The sequence below is a fragment of the Moschus berezovskii genome, chromosome 1 (genome assembly GCF_049115385.1).
Source record: "Moschus berezovskii isolate FMDL1 chromosome 1, NW_MosBer_1.0, whole genome shotgun sequence".
Classification (NCBI taxonomy): Eukaryota; Metazoa; Chordata; class Mammalia; order Artiodactyla; family Moschidae; genus Moschus; species Moschus berezovskii.
Window position 1 is genome coordinate 15323749 of NC_142460.1, and position 18303 is coordinate 15342051.

Below are 18303 nucleotides of genomic sequence, written 5' to 3' on the forward strand. Positions count from 1 at the left end.
AAGTCCAGGCATGAAAGGTATCCGTGGGAACTGAAGACCCACCGATATCTGTGGGTGTTCGAGCCCAGCAGGCAGCCCCACCCCCATGTCTGCACATTCACAGATTCGGCCAACCGTGGATTGTGTAAAGTTCTGCATATAAGTAAACCCACACAGCTCAAATACTGTTGCTCAAGGCACAACTGTATATAGGTAAATATGAGACATTAACATTCTTCCCTTGTTCTGCATGAGACAAAAATTGTAAAACTTCTTTAGGCTTGTACTGTGCAAAGAAATAATTCTATAAAGTACAAAGAAGGGTGGAGGAAATGGCGCTATACTGGAGCAAAGATGTTGTATACGTCTTTTTGAAATTAAATTGGCATGAATCCAAGCCAAATTGTTTTTAAGATTTTATTATAATCTTCAGGATAGCCGCTAAATTTTTTAAATATATTGGAGGACACAGGAATCAAAATAGAAAACTAGACAATATCTAATAAAAAAGAAAGCAGTGATGATAGAAAAAAGAGATAGAAAGCTTAACAGCAAAATATCTGACATATATCCCTCCCTATAATTAATCACATTAAATGTAAATGAATTACTAACTTGAATCAAAAGGGAAAGATTAGCAAAATGGAACAACAAACTAACACGCACAGTGGCAGGCTGAATAAAGTCCCCAGAGGTATCAGAGCCTAACTTCTGGAGCCTGGAAGTGTTACCTTAAAGGGCAAAGACTTTGAAGATGTGACTTTGACCCTGAGATGCTTACACGGGATTGTCTGGGTGGGCTCTAAATGCCATCACAGGCGGGACATTTGGCTATAGACACAGTAGGAGGAAATGTGCCTGTGGAGGCACACTTGACTGATGTGGCCACAACCCAGGGAATGCTGGCAGCCAGACAGAAGCTAGAAACGGAAAACAGATCCTTCCCACCCCCTTGGGAGGGGGCGCTGCCGTGAAGATGTTGGGCCAGTTATGCTGAGGCAGAAGGTTTTGAACCGTGAGAGAATAACTGTCTGTGGTTTAAGCCACCAAGTTTATGATAAATTTGTAATAGCAACCACAGGGAACAAAGAGAATATCCAACTATAGCTGTCTAAGAAGACACTTGATTCAAAGACAAATACAGGGAAAGTACAGGCTAGGGAGAAAGGACTGTGCCAGCAAACGTGCTAAAGGCCACGGAAACGAATGCTTTACCTGGGTGACTTACGTGCTTTGTGAATTATATGTCAGTAGAGCTATTAAAAATCAAAGTACTGGGGAAAAGGATCTAAGAGATCAAATGAAAATCCCATATGTTTATAAGGACTGCTGCTGCTGCTACTGCTGCTGCTGCTGCTGCTGCTAAGTCGCTTCAGTCGTGTCCGACTCTGTGTGACCCCATAGATGGCAGCCCACCAGGCTCCGCCGTCCCTGGGATTCTCCAAGCAAGAACACTGGAGTGGGTTGCCATTTCCTTCTCCAATGTGTGAAAGTGAAAAGTGAAAGTGAAGTCGCTCAGTCGTGTCCGACTAGTAGTGACCCCATGGACTGCAGCCTACCAGGCTCCTCTGTCCATGCGATTTTCTAGGCAAGAGTACTGGAGTGGCTTGCCATTGCCTTCTCCGTTATAAGGACTAGTGTGGTTAATTAAAAGCATAAAGTTTGTGGTTTATTTGATATTATGAAAAAAGTGTATGTTTCAGTATCAGTATGTTTATTAGTGATCTAATCCTATGAGGATTAATTGAAGTAAAAGGGTACCAAGAGAAACTATAAAATGCAATGCAAATGAGGAGTGCTAAGAACAAAAAACCAAGAATGTCTGTTGTGAAGACTCTTGTCCCACATGCACAAAGTCAACATTTATTCAATGGCTTTATCACCATATTTGCATTTCATTATAAAGTGAGGTGGGTTTGGTTTTGTTTGTTTTTTGTTTTAATTTCAGAGTTATGGTGATACTGGTATTTGATAAATTTCAAACAAAGAAAAATGAATTTCCTTGCTCGCTTTATAGGTCATATTTTATAAAACACAAAATATGCTCCTGATAAATTTATGTCCAAATTTATTTTTTTGTAACTCACTTAAATTACTTTCTTTTAGGAGCACTTTTATATTACAAATCATGACCTCGCTTTCCACAAGTTGAATTTTTTCCCTCTACTTATTTGTTTTTATTAAAATGAAGGATGCTCAAATGAAACCATTTTAACACAATTAACACATTTTAACACAATTATTTAACACAATTCCTGTAAGTTAGAGCCAACAAATGTTTGACTTGGAGACTAGAACCTGCCAAACAGCAGTCAGTGAGCTTGGAAATAATCAATCAGAGTAAACTAAACATTTGATGATGGCATCTCCTTACTGAATATCTCATAAATTTTCCTTTCATTTTCCAGGAACCCTGACATCAAACGATACATTCTAACAGAGGTCCCAAGTCCAAGGATATGGGTAAGTTCCCAGGTTAGTCTGAAACCTGAAAATCGTCCACGCTTGAAGGAGGCCTGCTCTGAAGCACTTTGGAACCTCAGGGTAGAACCTGAGAAATGGCAAAGACCCTGAGGAAACTGGCATTGCACTTGCCTCCTTGGTTTTGCTTAATTTGGAGTCTTCATTTTGGGCTCACAGCCGGAGCTAGGTCAGAAACAGTCCAGCTTCCAGGGACCCTGACGTCGTAATGGCCTCAGTGGGTCTGTCTAGCCCTGCTTTGGAGTCAAAGTCCTTCTCCCTAAGGCCCAGCCTCTTCAGACTCTAGAACAATCCCCTTCAGAAGCAGCCTGATTTCCATCTCCAGTTCCTGTTACCTCTGACACCTTAAATAGATAATTTCACCTCTCGAGTTTCCATTCTCTCATCTGGAAAATCGAGTCAACACCACTTAGAAATGGTGGCAGGGGTTGAGAAAGAGATAGAACAGATGTTGTTTAAAGATCCAGACTTACAATGATCAATAAATCAGTCCTAGGGATGGAATGCACAGTATTGGGAAGAGAGAGAACGTATATATTTTAATCATCAAACTTTCGAAGAGACTAGAACTTCCAGCCACTGAAAAGAAATGATAATTATGTAATGTGATAGATTAAACTGTGGAACATTCTGAAAGAGATGGGAATCCCAGACCACCTGACCTGCCTCTAGAGAAACCTGTATGCAGGTCAGGAAGCAACAGTTAGAACTGGACATGGAACAACAGACTGGTTCCAAATAGGAAAAGGTGTACGTCAAGGTTGTATATTGTCACCTTGCTTATTTAACTTATATGCAGAATACATCATGAGGAACGCTGGGATGGAAGAAGCACAAGCTGGAATCAAGATTGCAGGGAGAAATATCAATAATCTCAGATATGCAGATGACACTACCCTTATGGCAGAAAGTGAAGAGGAACTCAAAAGCTTCTTGATGAAAGTGAAAGAGGAGAGTGAAAAGGTTGGCTTGAAGCTCAACATTCAGAAAACAAAGATCATGGCATCTGGTCCCATCACTTCATGGGAAATAGATGGAAAAACAGTGGAAACCGTGTCAGACTTTATTTTTTTGGGCTCCAAAATCACTGCAGATGCTGATTGCAGCCATGAAATTAAAAGACGCTTGCTCCTTGGAAGGAAAGTTATGACCAACCTTGATAGTATATTAAAAAGCAGAGACATTACTTTGCCAACCAAGGTCCGTCTAGTCAAGGCTATGGTTTTTCCCGTGGTCATGTATGGATGTGAGAGTTGGACTGTGAAGAAAGCTGATCGCCAAAGAATCGATGCTTTTGAACTGTGGTGTTGGAGAAGACTCTTGAGAGTCCCTTATACTGCAAGGAGATCCAACCAGTCCATTCTAAAGGAGATCAATCCTGGATGTTCATTGGAGGGACTGATGCTGAAGCTGAAACTGCAATACTTTGGCCACCTCATGCGACGAGTTGACTCACTGGAAAAGACTCTGATGCTGGGAAAGGTTGGGGGCGGGAGGAGAAGGGGACGACGGAGAATGAGATGGCTGGATGGCATCACCGACTCTGTGGACATGAGTTTGAGTGAACTCTGGGAGTTGGTGATGGACAGGGAGGCCTGGCGTGCTGTGATTCATGGGGTCGCGGAGAGTCGGACATGACTGAGCGACTGAACTGAACTGAATGTGATAGAAGTGGTAATTATTGCTACTATGGCAGTCATGTTATAATATAAAAATGTATCAAATTAACATGTACCTCTTAAACTGACAGAATGTTACATGTCGGATATGTATTTTTTAAAAGCGGTTCTTAGATGTCCTTGGATATGAGAATTCTTGGAAGACTACGTGAGAAAACAGTCTATGCTCAAGATTCAACGAGTGGACACTGTCATTCCTAATAATTCTGCCTCTGAGAGGGTGGCGGAGCCCTGTTTAAGCATCTCATGGAACTCTGCTTAACTTGGCAGAAACTTTTTGACCTCCAGGCTTTCCATTTTGGCAAGCTCCTTAGCTAGAACTTCAGAGTGCGGGTCAAAAGGATTGATTCTTGGACGTCCCTGGCGGTTGGGAATCCGCCTGCCAATGCAAGGGACACAGGTTCGACCCCTGGTCTAGGAGGATTCTACATGCTGTGAGGCAACTAGGCCTGATCGCCACAACAGCTGAGCTTGAGCTCTGCAGCGAGGGAAACTGCCCCCGTGAGACGGCCTGGCACCCCGGTGAAGGGCAGCCCTGCTCTCTGCAACTAGAGAGCCCAGCACAGACACAAATAAACACATGAATAAATACAGATTAAAATAAAAATTTAAAAGAATTGCTTCTTGAAATAAAATTAAAACACTCCAGCCACATTTTTTTGGAGAAGCATATATATGCCTAGGGACTAGCCTGGTGTTCCGGTGGTTAGGACTCCCCCTTCCAATGCAGGAGACACAGGTTCGATCCCTGGTTGGGCAACTGAGATCCCCATATGCCAAGGGTGCATCAGAAAAGATGAAAAAAGAAAAAACCCACATCTGTAACACAGAGTCGTGAACGACTGTTTCCTCTAAGATGAAACTGGTGTGGCTTGGCCACTGAGCACAAGAATGACCTCTTGCAAACGTGTTAGTTACCGGAGTAACTGACCACTTTGAGCAGCTATATAGAACTTTCCTTTCTCCCAAAAGAGGGAAGTGTGGGAAATAGAGTGGTTCCATTCAGATCTAAGCAAGTGTAATAGATTTGCTTTGCCTTTATCAACTGCTGTGTGACTACCCCATTTAGAAAACTTCATATTTGGATCACATAATTTCATATACACGCCTCTTTGAGAAACAATTACAATTCATTTTGTGCCTGCAATCTGAATCTAAACTGTGGCTGTTGATCATTTCTTAACTGGTCAATGAAATATCTAGGCACGAATAAGTCACTAAATAATTGATCCTGGAGAATCCCAGGGACGGGGGAGCCTGGTGGGCTTCCGTCTATGGGGTCACACAGAGTTGGACACGACTGAAGTGACTTAGCAGCAGCAGCAGATAATTCTGGAAGCATGAGAGGTTTTGCTGCCAGGAATAAAACATATTAAGATGTAATCTGCCACCATTCAATATACATACCAGCATTTGCAACGTGTAGCACCCCAGTGGTCATTTTGGGCATCCCTGGGAAAAGGTGTCTATCTGCCAGAGCACCAAGGTCACTGATTCTTCCCCAAGACCTCCTGGCTTCGGGACTCTCAACACTGCTTTCCAGCATGCAAGTGACTGCGGAACAGCCACTCCATCGGACCCTGGACACTTCCCTCCTTCCAAGACGTAAGAGCCTGTCCATTCTCCAAAACGCTTTGGCAAAGGCTTTGTGTACGTTCTCAAACACGCTTTTCATTCCTTTCGTCCTTTTCTTTTTGGAGGAGAAGGAGTCTTCTGTAGCTCTGTAGTCTTCTCTAAACACTGTGTTGAAAGAATTGATTACTTTTTGCTCTTCAGGAGTCATTTGGTAGGAAGGATCAAGTCTGGAAAGTTGATGGAGAAGTAAAACTGGGAGTTCCGTTGCGGTCAACTCGGCCGCTGAGGCTCCGTGATGTCCTTCAAACAAACCAAACAAACACACATTGGGTTTACTGCCAAAATTATTCACAACAATGAATTTATCGTTCATGTCAACTCTCCATGAAGAATTCCTGTCTTTGCAAATAGCTGCTCCTTTAATTAATATGTGACCGACTTTTTGAGGATGGATGGAACTCTGGCAAATGTTCTCCATAATCTTATAGTATGCTGGAATCTGTCTCTTCCACAGTAGCTCAAAAGCATTATTAATGCTCTGCAAGGTTTTCTCATTGAACGCAAAAGATGACAGCAGCTTAGTAATGACAGACTGTCTCTGGTGTATGATCGCCAAGAGCCCAGGTTTCTGCCCCCCCATCCACTGCAAGCCCAGTGTGCTCAGAGCCACGTGCTGCTTTTTGTGGAAGAAAACTCCAGGCAGGTCAACCTCGCGCTTGCAAATGGAGCAGGGGAATGTGAGCAGCTCATTGTAGTCCTGCAGTGGAGAGGGTTTCCTGGAGACTTCTTTTGATGGCCTCTTCTTCCCTTTAAAATGCTTTCTTTTCCATGTCAGTGGGACCTCATACTCTGAATCAGCTGTTGGTTTTCTCGTGTACAATTGCCTTGCTTTCCAAAACACTCTGCAAACAGGATGAAAGATATTTACATGCCAGAAATGAGGCAATTTGCAGTTTGCTTTGACTCCTCGAGATTTAATATTGGTCTAAAATATTCTGGTTGCTCTTTCTGTGATTCCTCCTCCAAAACACAGAGTCCCAACCCAAGGAATTGGTGACTGGCCTGTGTAGGCCCGAGTGAAATTAGGCAAAATCTCTAGGAAGCCAGATAGACCTCTAAGAACAAATAAAGAAATCAGCATAAACTTTATCCGGGCAAGTGAAGGTATACACTTGAGCCTTAGCAATATGATTTCAAGTATGAGCATAATTATTTTTGTACTTAAATTTTTCCTAATAATAAAATAATTTTATTATACAATATATATAATATAAAGAGATATAATAATTTTAAAAAACACTTTTGTCCTAATTAAAGCATTCTCAAGAAAATGAATGGGAGATGTATCTGATATGGGTGCATTTAATGCGCTGCTTTCCCTATGTATGTTTAAATCCCTGCCATGCCCAGCTCTGTTGGTTGTAGCCACTTGTCCCTACAGTAACATTTCAATCACCAGTTTCCACTTCATAATTGCTCGTTGATCTATTAGCCTATTAGCAAACTTTCCTGGCTTTGCCTCACCAACCAATTTTTGTTTCTCTTTTTTAATGGAAAATTTAAACAACACACAAGAATGGAAACATGTAATGAGCCCCCATGGCCAGCTTCAACCATTATTAACATTTTTTCTCTCTCGGTTCTGTGTCCTCAACCACATATGATTTAATTTTACTCATTTCTTATACTGGAGTCTTTTAAAGCACATCCTCCAGTTCTATCAATCCCACTCATCACTTCGGTACTTAGCACACATTAACTTCTTCAGGGTCTACCACAGGCCAGCTACAGTGCAGCTGAGGAATCAAGTTGGTGTCCTGGCCTTGAAGTGACAAGGGGAGGAGTCTGTGGCCTCATCCACACGCTCATACGAAGAACCAGACAGGTCCGCTGGAGTCAGGGCAGAGCCCCGAGACGAGGCCCAACTGAGGGCCCAGCCCTTCATCTGCGCAGGACAGGGGCACCGCGACAGCTGAACTGACTCGAGAAACACTCAGTTGAGAAAAAGCAGCAAGGGCTCCAGGCAAACCCACGGGGCAACCAGTTAGCAGGCAGGAGGGGGAAGAGGATCCAGCCAAGGAGCTGGACAGGCAAGCAGAGAAGTACGGGAAAATGGCAAAACTTTTCAGCTCTTCTGACCAAAATGTATATCAAATATCTTTTAACTGCTATTACTGAATAATATTCATGTAAAGAATACAGGTGTTCTGAGGTTTGTTGAACTGTTTGGACCATATATAATGCACACTAATTCTGTAGTTAGACCTAGAGTCTTCAAATAAAAATCAAGTTGTATCAGCACGTTATTTTTCCATCTATAGAGGATAGCCATAATACAACTCTCTCTTACAGAGAGCCATTCTGGGAAAGTAACATGGCCATTCATTCATTCAACAAACACCAGGGGGTCTGCCATTTGCCAGGGACGGTTTGCTTGGGACAGAGAGATGAAAAAGGCATTGTCTGTGATTGAGCTTACAGCCTCATATGCAAACGGGCAATAAGTAAGGGACACATGGAAACTGATACCATCAGACAGAACTACTAGCATGAAAACCAGCAGAATAAGAGTGGAGAGGATGTCCCCCGAGGTCCAGTGCTTAAGAATCTGCTGCTACGGCAGTGGGCGTGGGTTCGATGCCCTGCTGGGGAAGACCCCCCTGCCACAGGGCAGCTGAGCACCTGGAGCCCGCGCTTTGCGCTGAGAGAAGCCCCCTCAGTGAGAAGCCTCTGCTTGTGGCTGGAGAGGAGCTCCCACTCACTGCAGCAGGGAACGCCCACAGGCAGAAATGAGACCCAGTGCAGCCAAAAATAAATTTAAAATAAATAAAAACACTTTTAAGGAGAAGAATAAGAGTGAACAAAGAGGGGCTTCCGGGCGGTCCAGTGGTTCAGACTGTGAGCTTCCAGTGCAAGGACGCCAGTTCAGTCAGAGAAGATCCCCCATGCTGCGTGGCACGGCCAAGAAACAAAACAGAAAAGGTAGAGAGACAGAAGAACTTTCAGCGTGAGGCAGTCAGACACACATATCACTCTTCCATCGTCTACCAGGAAGTCACAGTTTCATTTGACGACTGAGAACGTGGAAGAAAAGGGAAACTGCAGATGTAATTGTTTACGAGCTACATTTGTTATCCGATACAAATGGAAAAACAAATCACCTGAAAGCACTGTTCACCTCCATGCTCCTTCGGGACTGCTACCTTCCTTTGCCCTCCCTTCACCAGTGTTCCCCAGCCCCTGTCCCTCCGACCTGCCTGGCAATGGTGGCGGCAGGAGTAGGGTGATGGGGATGGTGTTGATGGCAGGGGGAGGGTCCCCTGACTTGGTCATGGACCTTCTCGTGTGGAATGTTTCCTGCATCATCTGGAACCCCAGTCAGAACTGACTCTGATTCTGAAGGACTATGAAGCGATAAGGGTACAAATTGCACTAAGGAACAAACTTGTCTTTGAAATTTCTGAAAGAAGAATCATTCGTTGACTATACTGCCTTATGCCTGCATGATCAGATTCAGAAAATGAAAGGAGTGCCTATCAATTCATGTCAGCTAATTGACTGTCAATTAGTGGCGCGTGCCTGTAATCCCAGCTACTCGGGAGGCTGAGGGTGGAGGATCGCTTGAGCCCAGGAGTTCTGGGCTCTAGTGCGCTATGCCGATCGGGTGTCCGCACTAAGTTTGGCATCAATATGGTGACCTCCCGGGAGCGGGGGACCACCAGGTTGCCTAAGGAGGGGTGAACCGGCCCAGGTCGGAAACGGAGCAGGTCAGTTAAGTTGTGTTCCCACTCAGGGGAAAGGTATCTTGGGCCATCTCTCCAGGACATGCCTTCCTCCCTGTCCTGGAGAGCCTGTCTGGTCCATCCTGCTGCAGCAGGAAAGTTATTCCCCCTGCCCCTCTTTTTCTGGACTAGTTTCCTGAGGCTGACTTCTTCCTGACCAATGCCTTTAGTTCTTAGGCTCTTTGAAGCTGCCTCCCCTGCAATGGAAGCACAGAGTCTTAACCGCTGGATCACCAGGAAAGTCCTGTTTCCTAGGTGCTTAATCCACAGCTGTATTCCACTTTCTCACCCTGGGTTGGATTAGAACTGGAGTCCAAGAGTAGCTTGTTTGCCTATTGAAGATTGGACAAGCCTGGCTACTTCCTTGACATCACTACGGGCACATACTCCAGTCAACCCAAAGTTATGCGTCCAAAATGGAACTCACTACCATTGCTCTGGGCTTCCCAGGTGGTGTGGTGGTAAAGAATCCACCTGCCAATGCAGGAGATGCAGGAGACTCGGGTTCGATCCCTGGGTCGGGAAGATCCCCTGGAGGAGGGTGTGGCAACCCACTCCAGAGTCCTTGTTTGGAGAATCCCGCGGACGAGGAGCCTGGCGGGCTGCAGGCCACGGGGTTGCAGAGTCAGACACCACTGAGCACTCACACACTGACCCTGCCTCCAGAATCGCCTCCCACCAGGAGACAACGTTGGCCTGGATCCCTTCCCTGCGGTTCCAGATTAGGGTTGGTCGAGAAGGGAGCCTGGGGGCACGGCCTCTGAGGCCCGCACGCCTCAGCGAGGCGACCTCAGGCGCAGGGGCGCTCGGCCGGCTCTCTCAGCGCTGATGGCGACGCCCCGGAGCCGCCGCGGCTCCTGCCTCTGGAGCCCCGGAGGCAGACGCTCCCTGCGGCCTCGGCCGCCAGCGTCCCCCTTCCGCGGCTGGGCCTTCCCGGCTTCTCAGGCTTGGCGGGGGCTCCGCTGTCCCTTCCCTGTCCCGGAGGCCCGCGTGCCCGGCGCCTTCCACAGACTGTGCAAGGTCAGATGAAACAGTAAACTCTCCACTCCGTCCCTCGCGGGCTTCCGCGTCACTGGCTGACCCCGAGCTGACACAGGCGCCACCACCTCACCGTCCTCCCCTCCAGGACCGCGGTCACACCCGCGACTCCCCACGGGGCCCTCCCGGCCGCGATCCCCTCTCGGCGCCGAAACACTCGGCCTGCAGGAGCCCCTGGGCGGAGACCGCTCCTCCCGCTCCAGCCTGGCTGCTCCTCAGCGCGACCCCCTCGGAGCACGCAGAGCTGACCCTGCTGCCTGAGCCTTGGGACCGATTTGCCCTTGTTCCTGGGATAAAATCCTCCAAGCTCCACCTCTTTTCAGGTCAGTTCAGTTCAGTCGCTCAGTCTTGTCCGACTCTCCGCGACCCCATGAATCACAGCACCTCCCAGGCCTCCCTGTCCATCACCAGCTCCCGGAGTTCACTCAAACTCATGTCCATCGAGTCGGTGATGCCATCCAGCCATCTCATTCTCCGTCGTCCCCTTCTCCTCCCGCCCCCAACCTTTCCCAGCATCAGACTTTTTTCCAGTGAGTCAACTCGTCGCATGAGGTGACCAAAGTATTGGAGTTTCAGCTTTAGCATCAGTCCTTCCAATGAACACCCAGGACTGATCTCCTTTAGAATGGACTGGTTGGATCTCCTTGCAGTCCAAGGGATTCTCAAGAGTCTTCTCCAACACCACAGTTCAAAGCATCAATTCTTCGGCGCTCAGCTTTCTTCACAGTCCAGCTCTCACATCCATACATGACCACGGGAAAAACCATTTACCCTTGCTGACAGAGTGATGTCTCTGCTCTTTAATACTCTGTCTAGGTTTGGCTTCTGGTAATGCATCTCGCTTCCTTGGCATCATTGCCGCCTTCACCCCCCTCCTTACCTCTTTCCTGGTTTGGTAAGAAATGGTATTTGGTTATTTTAATCTGAATTTCTTACTGTTCAGTTAGGTTGTTTTAAGTTTTGTTTTTTTTTTTTTTTTTTTATGTGGACGTTTTTAAAGTCTTTATTGCATTTGGTCCATACTGTTTCTGTTTCAGTTTTTTGGCTGCAAGGCACGTGGGAGTTTAGCTCCGCAGACAGGGATAGAACCTGTGCCCCTGGCACTGGAAGGAGAAATCTTAACCGCCAGGGCAGGCCCTTCAATTGTTTTTTGGGGGATTTTTTAAATTTGTTTTCAGTTGCTCTTTAATCCGAGTGCTGCGCACTCATTCCCAGCAGCCGCGTCCGGGTGGGAAGGTTTCTGGGGTGGCGCCTTCAAGCAAGTCCTGAGCCCCCTGGGCTCCAGCCCCTGGGTGGGGTCGGGTATCTCCCCATATCTCCACATGCAGCCCTCAAGCCTGCTGGTGATTAGGGTTGTAGGAAAACCTCCTTACAAAAGTGACTTAAGAGCAGCTTATTTCCAGAGGCAAAAGTAGAGAAAACATATTCCTGAAATACTCTGCAAGGGAAACGATGGGTCCACACTCACGTGGACTCTTAGAAGCTTCTCTTCTGACGTGTGTTTGCGTCTGTTGGCTCTGCTTCTGTTGTTCACTAAGTCCAGAATCACTGAGGACGCTGACTCAGCCGTGAAATTAAAGGACGCCTGCTCCTTGGAAGGAAATTCATGACCAACCTAGACAGCACAGTAAAAAGCAGAGACAGTACTTTGCCAACAAAGGTCCGTCTAGTCAAGGCTATGGTTTTTCCAGTAGTCATGTATTGATGTGAGAGTTGGGCCATAAAGAAGGCTGAGCACCAAAAAATTGATCCTTTCTAATTGTGATGTTGGAGAAGACTCTTGACAGTCCATTGGACTGCACGGAGATCCAACCAGTCCATCCTAAAGGAGATCAGTCCTGGGTGTTCATTGGAAGGACTGATGTTGAAGCTGAAACTCCAGTACTTTGGCCACCTGATGTGAAGAGCTGACTCATTTGAAATGACCCTGATGCTGGGAAAGATTGAGGGCAGGAGGAGAAGGGGACGATGGAGGATGAGATGGTTGGATGGCATCATCGACTCAATGGACATGGGTTTGGGTGGACTCCGGGAGTTGGTGATGGACAGGGAGGCCTGGTGTGCTGGGGTTCATGGGGTCACAGAGAGTCGGACACGACTGAGTGAGTGAACTGAAGTCCTGTCTGGCTCTTTGCACCCCCATGAACTGCAGCACACCAGGCTTCCCTGTTCTTCACTATGTCCCAGAGTTTGCTCAAACTCACGTCCATTGTGTCTAATAATCAACTGGTTATTTTGCATTATTTCTTTTATTGAAAAATAAAAACATGTACTTCTTTTTATAAGATACAGAAGTATGTAAAGGAAAAACTGAGCTCTCTGTTTCCCCAAAGTTACTACTGCCAAAAATTAGGTGTGACTTGTTCCAGGCTGGGTTCTATGTATTTTCATAAATGTGTACCTAAAAACATAGACTCAATCTATTTTGAAATTTAGGTTTAATTTGTGTAAGGTCAGTTGAGAAATTCTGAAGGTACAACCTGATGAATTGTGTCGGAATACACTTGTAGACTCCATGAGGTCTTGCTTTGTATATTTAAAAAAAAATAAGGTTGCAACGTGATCATAGCATTAAACTAAAAATGTTTGCTGTCACTAGTGGGCAGTGATGGTTTTTCAGCTCGGAGTCTGTCAACCTTCCCCATTTCTTTTTTTTTTTTTTTCTGGCTGAATGTCGTGGAATCGGCAGTGAGGGCACAGACCCCTGACCACTGGGCCATCAGGGGGTTCCCTCCACCAGACTCCACGGTCCATGGGATTCCCCAGGCCAGAGTGCTGGAGCGGGTGGCCTTTCCCTTCTCCAGGGGGTCTTCCCGACCCAGGGATCGAGCCCAGGTCTCCCGCACTGCATGCAGATTCTTTACCAGCTGAGTCACAAGGGAAGCCCCATTCTTTTTAACTCTGTATTATCAGTTCAGTTCAGTTCAGTTCAGTTCATTCGCTCAGTCGTGTCCGACTCTCCGCGACCCCATGAATCACAGCACGCCAGGCCTCCCTGTCCATCACCAACTCCCGGAGTACACTCAAACTCGTCCACAGAATCGGTGACGCCATCCAGCCATTTCATTCTCCGTCGTCCCCTTCTCCTCCCGCCCTCAACCTTTCCCAGCATTAGAGTCTTTTCCAGTGAGTCAACTCGTCGCATGAGGTGGCCAAAGTATTGCAGTTTCAGCTTTAGCATCAGTCCCTCCAATGAACATCCAGGATTGATCTCCTTTAGAATGGACTGGTTGGATCTCCTTGCAGTATAAGGGACTCTCAAGAGTCTTCTCCAACACCACAGTTCAAAAGCATCGATTCTTCGGCTATCAGCCTTCTTCACAGTCCAACTCTCACATCCATACATGACCACGGGAAAAACCATAGCCTTGACTAGTCGGACCTTGGTTGGCAAAGTAATGTCTCTGCTTTTTAATATACTACTCTGTATTATATTCCGCAGCAAATATAAAGATGCTCCCTAGGTTATTGAACCATTTACCTCTAATGAGGGAAGTGGATGTGTCTGTTTTGTTTGCTGTAATAACATCACAGTGAACAGGAACATGCGTGGTCAGGTCTCTTTCATGGGTGCTGGTGCTGGCTGGAGGTCCAGCCTTGGAAACTCGACACACGCAGCGGAAGGGGCAAGGGCTCCGGGGCGGCACTCGGGTCCCAGCTTGCTGCTGGCCGGCTGGTCTCTGAGGGCATCTTGCTATTCTGAATCCCAGTTTTGTCTCAGAACCTTGCTGACTGATGAGACATGAGCGATGTCTGCCCAGCCCTGAGCGCCGCGCAGCCCTGATGCTGCCGGCGTCATTAACGCCGACTCGGGAATGCTTAGGGGTCCCGTGTTCCACCGCACATGTGCGTCCATCGACTGCGCTCCCCGGCCGCGCTTTGGTCGGATTCTTTCTGCTCACGTCCGGCCCTCCTGTGCTTGCTTTTCCTCATCAACCTGGCTCCATGTCACCTTTACCGACACACCCATGTAGATATGCACACACGTATGTACACAAATATGTACACAGACAAACACGTTTAAAAAGCCTCTTAAAGTAGAGCATAGAGGACTTCCCTGGTGGTCCAGTGGCTAAGACTCTGCGCTCCCGGCACAAGGGGCCGGGGTTCGATCCTTGGTCAGGCAACCAGATCCCACATGCTGCAACCAAGGCCCAGCACAGCCAAATCAATGAACACATATTCCAAAGGCAGAGAGGGAGCAGACAGGAAACATGAGGCAGAGCAATTCAGAATCTGAAGCTTTAATATTCTTGAGAGTATCATGTGTCTTCTAAAATGAAAACTTGTACTGTTTGCCCAAATAGAAACAAAAAAATAAGGTAACTTAGTAGAGAATTACATAATTAATGCATAAAAATTAATTTGAAAAAATTCATATGAAAAAACAATAAAAAATAAAAGAACATGAAAGAAAACATGAAGACTCATCTATGTTTTGGACTGGAAAACAATATTATACAGATATCACCATAAAAATGGGGAATATATGTACAACATGTATAATTGACAAAGTATATAAATTCAGATGAATGCACAATTGTACTCATCTCAGCTAGCAAAATAATGCTCAAAATTCTCCAAGCCAGGCTTCAGCAATACGTTAATCAAGAACTTCCACATGTTCAAGCTGGTTTTAGAAAAGACAGAGGAACCAGAGATCAAATTGCCAACATCCACTGGATCATGGGAAAAGCAAGAGAGTTCCAGAAAGATATCTATTTCTGCTTTATTGACTATGCCAAAGCCTTTGACTGTGTGGATCACAACAAACTGTGGAAAATTCTGAAAGAGATGGGAATACCAGACTATCTGACCTGCCTCTTGAGAAACCTGTAAGCAGGTCAGAAAGCAACAGTTAGAACTGGACATGGAACAACAGACTGGTTCTAAATAGGAAAAGGAGTACATTAAGGCTGTATATTGTTACCTTGCTTATTTAACTTATATGCAGAGTACATCATGAGGAACGCTGGGCTGGAAGAAGCACAAGCTGGAATCAAGATTTCCAGGAGAAATATCAATAACCTCAGATATGCAGATGACACCACCCTTATGGCAAAAAGTGAAGAACTCAAAAGCCTCTGAATGAAAGTGAAAAACGAGAGTGAAAATGTTGGCTTAAAGCTCAACATTCAGAAAACAAAGATCTTGGCATGTGGTCCCATCACTGCATGGCAAATTGATGGGGAAACAATAGAAACAGTGACAGCCTTTATTTTCATGGTCTCCAAAATCACTGCAGATGTTGACTGCAGCCGTGAAATTAAAAGATGCTTGCTACTTGGAAGAAAAGCTATGACCAACCTAGACAGCATATTAAAAAGCAGACATTACTTTGCCAACAAAGGTCCATCTAGTCAAAGCTGTGGTTTTTCCAGTAGCCAGGTATGGATGTGAGAGTTGGACCACAAAGAAAGCTGAGCGCTGAAGAAGTGATGCTTTTGAACTGTGGTGTTGGAGAAGACTCTTGAGAGTCCCTTGGACTGCAAAGAGATCCAACCAGTCCATCCTAAAGGAGATCAGTCCTGAATATTCATTGGAAGGGCTGATGCTGAAGCTGAAACTCCAAAACTTTGGCCACCTCATGCGAAGAGTTGACTCATTGGAAAAGACCCTGATGCGGGGAAAGATTGAAGGCAGGAGGAGAAGGGGACAACAGAGGATGAGATGGTTGGATGGCATCAAGGAGTACCATGTGACTCAGTAATTCCACTCCTAAGCGTATATCCGGAGGAAACCATAATTCCAAAAAATATATGCACCCCAATGTTCATTGCAGCACTACTTGTCATAGCCAGGACATGGAAGCAAGCTAAATGTTCACTGATAGAGAAATGAATAAAGCAGTTGTGGCACATATACATATTGGAACATTACTCAGCCATAAAAAATAAAAGAATGCCATTTGCAACATGGATGGACCCAGAGACTGTCATCCTAAGTGAAGTAAGTCAGACAAAGAAAGACAAATATATGATATCACTTATATCTGGAATCTTAAAAAAGAGTACACAGGAACTTATTTACAAAGCAGAAGTAAAGTCACAGATGTAGAAAATGAACTTACAGTTCCTGAGGGGTTAGGGGGATGAGGGATAAACTGGGACACTGAGAGTGACATATGAACACTACTATATATTACACTCAGAGAAGGCGAGGCAAGCCACTCCAGTGCTCTTGCCTAGAAAACCCCATGGAGGGAGGAGTCTGGTGGGCTGCAGTCCGTGGGGTCACTAAGGGTCGGACATGACTGAGCGACTTCACTTCCACTTTTCACTTTCACACATTGGAGAAGGAAACGGCAACCCACTCCAGTGTTCTTGCCGGGAGAATCCCAGGGACCGGGGAGCCTGGTGGGCTTCCGTCTATGGGGTCGCACAGAGTCGGACACGACTGAAGTGACTTAGCAGCAGCAGAATATATTATACTATTTATAATAATATAAACACGACTACATATGCTACTATATATCACACTATTTATAATAATATAAAGTGAAGTGAAGTCGCTCAGTCGTGTCCGACTCTTTGCGACCCCGTGGACTGTAGCCTACCAGGCTTCTCCATCCATGGGATTTTCCAGGCAAGAATACTGGAGTGGATTGCTATTTCCTTCTCCGGAGGATCTTCCCGACCCAGGGATTGAACCCAGGTCTCCCTCATTGCAGGCAGACACTTTACCATCTGAGCTACCAGGGAAGTCCTATAATAATATAAACTTGACTATATATAATGTGTAGAGAGATAACCAACAGGAAACTACTGTATGGCACATGGGAACTCTACTCAATCCTCTGCAATGACCTATATGGAAAAGAATCTTAAAAGAGTGGATATATGTGAATGTATAACTAATTCACTCTGCTGCACACTGGCAACTTGCAGAGCATTGTAAATCAGCGGTACTCTGATGAAAATTGAAAGCAGAGCAGTAGCCAGCACCCTCATCGTCTGGAGGTTAAAGTGGCCAAGAACAAGACAGGGACCAGTGTAAGTTGCTTACATTCGCTGAGCCCCGAGTTCTCATGCCTAAGCTGGGGATACTGTAGTAGCTTCCACATCCAGAAAGGGTTAGATGGGACACTTTGCAGAAATGGGCTAGTACAGTGCCTACCACGGGGTGAGTGTACCTAAACTGTTAGTTGAAAGCAAAAGTGAAAGTTGCTCAGTTGTGTCCGACTCTTTGCGACCCCAAGGACTGTCCATGGGATTCTCCAGGCCAGAGCACTGGAGTGGGTAGCTGGTCCCTCATCCAGGGGATCTTCCCGACCCAGGGATTGAACCCAGGTGTCACACAGTGCAGGCGGATTCTTTACCAACTGAGCCACCAGGGAAGCCCAAAACTGTTAGTTATTCTTCCTTTTTTATTGTTGAGTGCTACAACAAATTTGATTTTCTCATAGATCTACTCAGAAATTGGATTCCAGCTGTGAAAACATTCCAGGTGTGTGCCTAAAGCCGTGAGGATGTGGCTGGCAGGGCTAACTTCCTGAAGCTTTCATTTGGTTTGCTGAGGGCTCACAGCCCAACTTGTAAATCCAATGGTTAGTAAGAATCAGTTATATTCCTTTAATCAGATCCATATCTCTGGGATGCCCAAGACGGCTCACCGGGCTAAGGAGCACCCGACTTACGCTGTAGGTCAGAATTCTGCAAAAAGAACTGGTTATCTGTAACAATTGAGCTTTTAATTAAGCCACAATGAGACTCCTTTAACCGCCTGTCAATTCTGCTGGCTCTGTTTTCTTCCAAATTTCAGACTTGTCT

General features: G+C 45.9%; 1 protein-coding gene and 1 pseudogene across 1 annotated transcript; one reads left to right on the forward strand and one right to left on the reverse strand.

The window, feature by feature from the left end:
* Nucleotides 1–5192: 5192 nt before the first annotated feature.
* Nucleotides 5193–9047, reverse strand: LOC148778669 (protein phosphatase 2C-like domain-containing protein 1). The gene is made up of 2 exons (XM_088829244.1): nt 8968–9047; nt 5193–6616 (listed from the first exon to the last, which is right to left on the reverse strand). Exons 1-2 carry the CDS (start codon nt 9045–9047, stop codon nt 5512–5514), a joined length of 1185 nt encoding a protein of 394 aa, XP_088685370.1. The 3' UTR covers nt 5193–5511.
* A 227-nt stretch (nt 9048–9274) lies between these two features.
* Nucleotides 9275–9556, forward strand: LOC148778670 (signal recognition particle RNA; annotated as a pseudogene).
* Nucleotides 9557–18303: the final 8747 nt, after the last annotated feature.

Excerpts from the sequence above, each read along its gene's own strand:
- LOC148778669 (XM_088829244.1), bottom strand. The coding sequence starts at position 9,047 with ATGACCAAGTCAGGGGACCCTCCCCCTGCCATCAACACCATCCCCATC. Across the intron at positions 6,617-8,967 it reads CCGCCACCATTGCCAGGCAG|AGTGTTTTGGAAAGCAAGGC; the intron begins GTCGGAGGGACA and ends TCCTGTTTGCAG.